Below are 8,984 nucleotides of genomic sequence, written 5' to 3'. Positions count from 1 at the left end.
AGACCAATGTGCAAGGTCATGCAAGGTTAGATAAGGCTTGAAAATAATACTGAATAAGTCAACGTGTCAGGCTCAAGTGCTGACTTTTTCAATATTTAACCAACATCACAATCTTTCCCAAACTCTCCCCAGTTGCTTTGAGTTGCTTCAGTGTAACTGTAATATCATTATTACTCTATATGAAAATGATTCCAATGGATTTCATACAGTGGAGTTAGATAATGTAGTTACAAGAATAAAATAGTAATGGATTGGTATACATATCAGCAGATAACCTTTGTTTAGATATTGGAATTGGTAGAGAAAGTTGGATTGGTGTATCTCTAGTGATCACAGTCTCTGATTGTATATTCTTACATCAGATCCACCATTCTTATTCAATCTCATCTTTATATTTATTACATCAGGTGTGTATCTGTACAGCTGGTATTAATAAGTGTTCTCTTATCGCTGGCTGATTTGTCAACAAACACATGTGTGCTAGGTTAAGGGGAGCAATGCTGCTGTATGTGCTATACTGTACTCTTCTTTGCTATGAAAGAGGTCATGTTTAGTGTTATGACGCTGAGATAAAAAGGAGTGGTGGACTTTATGACATTTAAACTTGTTGGGTGGAATTTTTCACATTCACACCTGGTTGAGATCGGATCACAAACAACCTCCAGATGTGTTCCGGTCAATCAGACAGTATTACGACTGTAGTGTTTTGCATGCATTTACACCCCGCATTCACGTGCCTTTTACCTGATACAGATAAGCTGCACTGATACAGACTGCGTGTTAATATCACCTGTTAATGGGAGAGAGAGAAAGAAACCCAAGAGGAAAAATTGCAGATTGAGAATGAAAGCTGTTATGGGGCCTTCCCCACCCGTTAAACCACCCCTGTTCCTATTGCTCTGTCTCTCATACTCTCCCATTTCCGCTTTCTTTCTCACATGGCTGTAATTACGCTTGTGTAAACAAACAAGACCAGAGAGAGAAATCAGGAATTCCAGTTGGGTCTGTGGAAGATGTGTAGCTTACGCAATCTCACAGAGTGACACACACGTGCACAGAGGATCAGGAGGTGCACAGGTTTCCACTGTGAACTTTGTGTAGGCATTCAGGTTTGCTACTCCTTACCCAGCCAACAGCTGCATTCCACTTCACACACACTTCATAATAAGACCTACAGAAACACACACTTACCTGCTCATGGTACTCGATCCCCATGCTCAGAGTATTGATCAGAATGGCGATCATAATCCCTTGTCCAAAGTACTTGCTGTCCACAATCTTCCTGAATGTGTCGCACACCAGCCTCCAGAAGCGAACTACGTTCCCCGCCGTTTTGCCAAGCCTACACTGCTTCTTTTTTGGCTGCCGGCTGTCTCTCCTGTCCCTGTGGTGGAGGTCTTGGGTGAACTCATATACGCCCTCGCTGTCGGAGTCTCCGGGGGTCTCGTTGCCTTCAGTGCCACCCTCTGATTCATTGGCTAGCTTGGCGCAGTAGGGGCAACTCTCTGGGTCCAATGTCAAAGCGGCTGTGTCCATGGCACTGCTGGTGGTGCTGAGGTCACAAGCCGACAGCTGGCAGGAGAGCTGGGCTGCAGGCGAGTGAGAAAGGTCAGAGGGAGAAACTGATACAAAGAGAAGGAAACGGCAGAGAAATCAGCGTGATTGTGATAAATTACAAAAATTAAGTGGTTTAGACAGATTGTCAAATCCAATGAAAGAGATCTGTTGTGAAAAACATTTGTGGACATTTGCGTGTGTGTCAGAGGGCGTGTGTTTGTCTGTGATGGGCAGTGTGTGCTGTATGAGTAATGCCATTTCTACAAGCTGTGCTGTGGCCTGTCTGGCCGTCTGCCAGCGTTTCCACCGTCTGTACAACCTGGACAGACCTGGCCTGACTTTTGCTGAGCCCACTGCCTTTTAGAACTTGGCCAGAGGCAGACGAAGCTGGCTGCGAGCTACGACATGAGGGATTAACATTTATTGACTGCGATTAGCACTCTTTCTGTCTCTCACGAAAAATCCCCTCTCTGAATAGTGTTATAGTTTGAGGCTTAATCACGACAAATTGATATCGCACTCCACCATATAGGTGATTGCAGAAATAGGAACACTTCCAGTGGCGTGTCATTTGGTTTGCTTCTACACTGATATGGAAATATGGACTAAATGAGATACTCTTGTTATTTTCAAACCCTTGTATGCCTTCCAGATTTTTACTTAATGGGAACGGTCAGCAAAGCAAACCCTATCCACCACAGCTGACTCAAAGGAATGCAGCTAATGGAACTAATCAAACACTTTCCAAGTTTTTTATTGTATGTTATGACCATGACTTTCAATGCAATGTATCGTATAATTTGTTGTGATTTGTCTACCTGTGGCAGCGTGTGTGTCCAACAGGCTTGATGGCCGTCTCTCCAGGGGCATGGGCGGGATATTCAGGTTGAAGCTGATGTTAGTCAGAGTGCTGGCAGCAGCACTTCCTCGTCTGGACTCGGCCAGGGCTCGAGTCTGCAGGGTGGGGTAGTTCTTAGGCCCTGGGGCCGCAAAGGGTACAGAGTTCCTCTTCATGGCCCTGGACATGGGAGCCGGGGCTAGGGAGAAGGTGCCTATGGTTGGCCCCAGGTTTGTGGGCGAGGGGGAACAGCAAAGAGCCTCTGCATGGAATACACTGCGTACCGAAGATGAATCGGCAGCTCCCGTGGCAGGGTTGAACAAAGTGGCTAGGTTTGTATCAGAGGTGGCTGCTGTCACTGAAGGCGGCGGGGCTAAAGAAAGGTGCCCGGTGCCGGTGGTTGCTACAAGGGCCCCTCCGCTGTTGTTATGGGCACCGACCTCCACATCCCTACCCTCCAGGCACCTGCTACTCCCTCCTCCCCTCACGCTGCCATTCCCCAGGTGGTAGTGGTGGTGATGATGGTGCATCATGTGATGAACCGACACAGATCCCCGCCTGGAACACTTCCTCCTCCTTCTTTGGCTGCGTTGGGGCGTGGCGGGTGGGGGCGTAGCGGGGATGTTGAACCCAGCTCGGCGGGCCAGAAGCCTGCAGATATGTGCCACTTGTTTGGCCCCATTGCGGACGATTTCAACCAGGCACTTAAGCAGCTCGTCGTAGCAGGAGCCCGGCTCGGAGTGGGAGGCCAGAGTGCTGGCGTTGGACATGTAGCGCTCCCGCTGGTCCTTTATTAGCTGACTCTCTTTCTGCTTGGTCTCCGAGAACTGAGTGGCGATGACCACCAGGCACAGGTTGATCATGAAGAATGAGCCAATCTAAAGACAAGGAGGCGTAGATGACATTGTTATTCACACACTCGCAATTGATGCTCACACATCCGTCCCTCGACTGACCCACTTGTTCAATCATCAGCGGACACACCATGAAGTGGCACTTACAATGATGAGTAGGATGAAGTAGATGAAGTTGTAGAAGGAGTGAGAATCCATCACAAAGTACATGATGTCCACCCAGCCCTCCAGAGTGATCACCTAAAGAAGAACAAAGGCAGATGAGAGGAATATAGAGAGACAAAGGAAAAACAGTAATCATACAACTCACAAAAGAAAGAAGTAGAATTAAAAATATGGAATTAAAGGAGACTCTTTCTCTTGTGTGCGTGACCTCACACAGGCAAACCGGAGCAGTGGCCAGATTTATGGGACAACTCCTCTGGCATTTGTCCTCCAAAATTACCCCCCTCAGCCAGACAGCGATGAATGAACACTTCAACAAAAGGCTTTTCAGATGATTTGGAGATAGCAAACAAATGGTGTGGAAAAATGAGGCTGCAGTCTGGTGGTGTGGCTGTGGCGACCTGCTAATCCTGTAAGCTCTATCTCTCTGATACACTAGCCACTGGGGCAATTATGCTCCCTTTCTCCCTCTTCGTCTCCATCTTGTAATGCAGGCTTGCACGTCAGCCAAACCATACCGTATGTGTCTCATTGCAAAATCTTGCTTTACAAACTGACTACCTATTTTGCTCCAGTTGTTCGTCCATGCCTTGCAGGTGTGAATAGCTGTCTTACCTGAAAGATGGCAATCCAGGCGTAGAAGATGTTGTCGAAGTTGATGGCTCCCTGAAAGGGGTTGGTGTCACTAGCGGCGCATTCGGTATAGTACTGGTTCCAGTTGACGCAGGTGGTGTTGTCAGTGCTGTTGTAAGAGTACTCGTCCAGTTTGCACTCAATGTTGTGCTGGTACAGCTGCGGCACAGAGTTGCAGTTCCTCATGCCATTGTCTTGGGGCAGGGAGCAGATGAAGGGGTTCTCGTCGCTAATGTTGTCAGTATGGTAGTATTTCTTCAAACCCGTGCTGAGAGGGCTTTGGGGAATAAAAAGAGAGGACATTACAGGGGTTGATTGAGTCTTAGGTTGTGCTGTCATAAATCTGCTGAGCCCAGATACCTACTGCAGAGCATTACTGAGTCAATCAATTATCTAAAATGTGCAAACATTAGCTAACATTAGCTAACATTAGCCACTGTAAGCTACTGTTCATACCAGGCCAAGTAAGGCTGTAGTGGTAAAACTACTGAGCGCATTAAAATGAACAAGGAGGCGTTTCATTGCTCAACTTTCTAATAATAAGAGGAAGTATATGTTATCTTCTCTTTCAAAAGGTACAAAATCTCACTATAGGATATGCCTAACCACTAAATTAAAGTATGAAAAGATACCCTTGGGTCAGGCACTTACAACAAACTGAGACATACATTTAGTATAAAATAATAAATAGATTTAATAGATATAATCATAATGACATAGAATATATCTCAGAAAAAGAATGTAGAAATTTGCTGCTCCATGATGTGAAACCACAAGACATTTTGGCACAAAGATAGGAAGCTAGAGCTAAATCACATGTAGTGGGCTAAAAAAAAAGTGCCCCCAGGAAATCTGCAAAATAACAAAAATCTGTCTCTCTTCAGCGAGCCATCTTTGCCCTTCAGCCACCACTCTTCAACTGCAGGGTGCTTTTGTTGCCAGGTTGAGGCAGTTAAACTGGCTGGAAGTTTTCATATGAAGTGATGATTTTACCTTTGAATTTTAGCATACATTGGGTAGAATTTTAAGTGGATCAAACTTCGAAGGACCCAAAGTCTGCAGGCTTTAATTCCACTCAAATCCTACAGCAGCTGATTTCACTGATTAACACTCCTTCAAACAGATAGGAGAAACTAATCAGTGAAGCCACTTATAATTGTGTTGACATACCTGGGGCCAAATGGTTGGGGAGACCCCTGTGTGCATTGTGTGAGATGAGCACACATATTTGTCTGCCTGCTACACCAGCTCTTGGCTCTGTTATAGAGCACTTGTCAGTTTGGAATAACTGTGCCGTATCTGGCTTGTCTGTCAGCACACATTCAGCTGGCGGGCTTTATTAATTACATAGTGGCCTCAAATACTTTGTAGGACCAGACATGTCCTTTTACACTTCAGGACCGCCTTATACTTACTTATTTATTTAATGTCTCTTTGGGATGAGCTCAGTATGAAACACATTTGATTTATCGCACCCTACAATGATGCATGGGATATGGTTCCTACCGGATGCTCTCACATATTCTCAATCAGTGTGATAACGAGTCACTGGCAACCCAGTTAACAGCTGTTACTTTGCAGAAGAACAAAAATATGGATCAGCAATATGATTTAAAGAAAAGCCGTTAAAACAGATATGCTTATGACTTTAGACATAGAGCCAGTCTTAAATGCTATTCATCTGATGCAGAAGTACAGACCTTCCAGATATATGAAGAAGGTCTAAAAATTGATGATGATGACAAAAAAAATGCCAGCTCACCAAAGCCATTATGCATGAACTTAAATTACAGCTGTGAGATCTCATAAATCCTATAGAGAGTAATGAAGCCAGGGTGACACAGGGAACATGAATAAGTCATAGGTGGCCATGTTCCATATACTGTACCATGGGCCACATGGGGTCTTTTTCATTATAGCAGGGCTTGTCGTGCTCCCATTCATCACTGTGATGAGACTATCATCGCTAACCTCATTGACTTTCACGTATGACCTAGTTTAGTGCGTGGGGTCAAGGTTTACTCCATAGGTTTACCTTGGCCTCCTGTAGACCTTTGTTTGCAATCTCATTAGTGTTGTTTATCTCAGCTCCATTAGATAAGTTTCTTAAATAAGAAATAAATAAGTCCAGTCACCTTGAGCACCTTTGTAATACATACGAAGGTAAATAATAGCCATGTAATTCTGTATTTTTTCAATGTTTTCTTTAGACCATTTAAAAGGATAATTTGGGGTTATAACATCATCGGTCTTCCTTTCGCAGACTTCCGCCATAATTTCTAATAGTTAATGGTTATTAATAATTACTTTAGTGAGTACAATGTAAAATAAACAGAAAGTATAACATTAAAAGCTAAAAACAAAAAGTTATTGGCACCTGTCAGTGTTATATTATTGGATTATTATTATTACTTTTATTGTGCTTTTAGTGCTTCATATACTGTTGGGTACTCTGATCTATAACAAACAATCATATTTTAATCATATCATAGTTTTGTATGTAACATTTTAATCTGAATAGTAACTAGTAGCTATACCGTATTGTAAAAAATTTAGTTTATTATATTGGTGATAGTGTGACCAGTACTGTAGCTGGTCTTTCTATGCAATATTAATCCTGCAGTTAACATTAAACTGAGCATTACAGATGTGAGTACTTGAATTCAAATAGTTAACACGCTACACACACTGGCAAATACACAGATCAAATGGCGGCAAGGTGAACTCACAAGGAGAAGTTTTTCACAAAGCAGCGGTTTCTGAGCAGGCCGACCCACAGCTGGACGCCTACGATGCCGAATATGAAGAAGACAAAGAAGCAGAGCAGCAGCACGTTGCCCAGCATGGGCAGGGTGTCCAGCAGCAGGGTCACCAGGATACGCATACCTGAGAGAAGAAACAAGGACAAGGTCAAACAGCTGGGTGGCACACCAACGCACATGCAGTAGATAATACGTACTTGTGTGGATTAGGTGTTAGTTACTGTTAGAATTGAAAATCAAACCTCTTTTAAGTGGCAGTGCAATGTGTTCTTTCAGAGCTGATATGAGTACTGGGTATTTTATTGAATACAGTGGTCAATATGAGCACCAATTCAGGTGCCTCTCAATTTACAGCCATCCACAGTGCCTAGTACTGGTCTATTATAACACACTTACATGGAGAAGTGCACAATTCAGCTTCTTTATTCATTTGATCCAATTATACACTTGCCAGTGGATGCTATAACACTTTTTACAGTTTAATGGAAATCCAATAATAAATGATAAATGGCAGAGATAATGGCCTTCCACACATTACAGTCTAGTAAATTCAGCCTCTCTGTGTTTTATATTATTTAAACATCTTAATGAAGGACTGTCAAAACAGGGTCATTCATTGTAGCAGATGCAGAGCAGTGCTGTGGGTTACTTGTAAACAATATGGGGTCTGGCTCTTGACAAACAGAAGTGATTCAGTATGTTAATTTGTCAAGAGGATGTTTTTCTGCCACTGGGAAGGTTTTCAGGAAATGAAAATGAACAAACTGCTAATAATAAAAAAACAAGAAATTACTGATGTATGCCACTCTTGCTCTATTGGCATATGTTGATGCCATTCTATGTCAGTCATGTTTCACTGTCACTGGTATATACCAATTGTTATTGACATATTTCACTATTTATTGTGTTGGGCCACTGCTGTGCACAAATTGGCAGATACTGTAAGAAAATATCCAAAAATATAGTTTTGCAATATTTTGTTTGGTGATTTTGTATTAATTCTAAAAAAACACAATTGATTTTTGTGTTTAAACTCGCAACCGCTAGATAGCAGTGTTGCAAATGTAAGCTGAGGGCTATGATGTTGGATATTACAGGGATTGTGAGAAACATAAATGCAGATACCACCGGTCTGGTTGCATAAAAAAACTCGTTTGGTGGGGTGTTTTCCTAGACTGATGCATCAGTCAACTCAGTGACAAATGACGATCTGGAAAAGGGATTGACTACTGCAATGGTCTTTTGACAGGATTCCCCCAAAAGACCATAACATAAAACTTTTGTAATAGCCGCCACAATATGTCAGATTGTTACAAAATGCGGGTGTTATTACATAATGAAGGTGTAAAGTTCTTACATAGGAGTTATTACACAAGTTCATAGTGTGTTGGTACATACCTTCCAGTATAATATTATGGCAACAGCTATATGTTTTACCTGCCAGTGAGAAGTGGCATCTTTCAGTGGAACAATAGTGCCATGCATATAGCATCAACATATCACAATCAGCAAAGAGCTGTCATAAACCAGCTGGGAGTGGTATCTAGCAGCATTTTTATGTGCCGTATGCCAGTCGAACAGCAGCTCCAAAGTGCATACCACTAAGAATCAGCACCACTAAAACACACCACTGGAATTCCAGTGGACAGCGGTACCTACCAGTAAAACAGCATCGACAAGCCATTTAAGTGGCACACAGCAGCAGCACATCAAGTGCTGCAGTAATGAAGTGCCTATGAGCAAGGCACTGTAAGCCAAAGATGCTTCAGCAGTAACTAGAAGCCTCATTGCACTGTGTGCGCCGTATAAATATTAAACAGGCCATTGTAGAAAACAGGACGCGTGCTTAGCAACATCCTCCTCGGGATGAATAAAGGTTAAAAATACATTTGGAAGAACACACAATGAGTCCCGAGTGAAACGGAAGTACCGAGATTTGTTAGCAGCCTGCGAGAGTGTCAGCGGTACACCTCCAGTTTGCTCTGAATTAACGCCACAGTAAAAGACCTGCTTTTTTCGCCTTTCATACAGTACATCCCTGATTCTGTCAGCTCTGGACAGTGTTCCCTCAAGTTTCTGACAACACACACACTTCCTGCCGCCCACACACTCCCTCTGCTAAATCTGGCTGTGTCCCTCTGCTGTTGCTGCACAGATTTTGCTGTTATTTTCATC

General features: G+C 43.2%; 1 protein-coding gene across 1 annotated transcript in view; it reads right to left on the bottom strand.

Annotated features, from left to right (window-relative positions):
- The window catches only part of cacna1g (calcium channel, voltage-dependent, T type, alpha 1G subunit), a 155,722-nt gene that overhangs the window by 99,303 nt on the left and 47,435 nt on the right, over positions 1-8,984 (bottom strand). Inside the window, exons 4-8 of the mRNA XM_035670064.1 lie at positions 6,777-6,933; positions 4,030-4,324; positions 3,397-3,489; positions 2,376-3,273; positions 1,192-1,589 (exon numbers count right to left, since the gene is read on the bottom strand). Of these exons, the coding sequence (XP_035525957.1) occupies positions 1,192-1,589; positions 2,376-3,273; positions 3,397-3,489; positions 4,030-4,324; positions 6,777-6,933 (1,841 nt within the window). The remainder of the gene's footprint in view (positions 1-1,191; positions 1,590-2,375; positions 3,274-3,396; positions 3,490-4,029; positions 4,325-6,776; positions 6,934-8,984) is intronic.

The sequence above is a fragment of the Morone saxatilis genome, unplaced genomic scaffold (assembly GCF_004916995.1).
Source record: "Morone saxatilis isolate NCDOM2014 unplaced genomic scaffold, NCSU_SB_2.0 Contig1, whole genome shotgun sequence".
Classification (NCBI taxonomy): domain Eukaryota; kingdom Metazoa; phylum Chordata; class Actinopteri; family Moronidae; genus Morone; species Morone saxatilis.
Note: the sequence above shows the minus strand (reverse complement) of the source record. Positions and strands in the feature narration are given on the sequence as shown.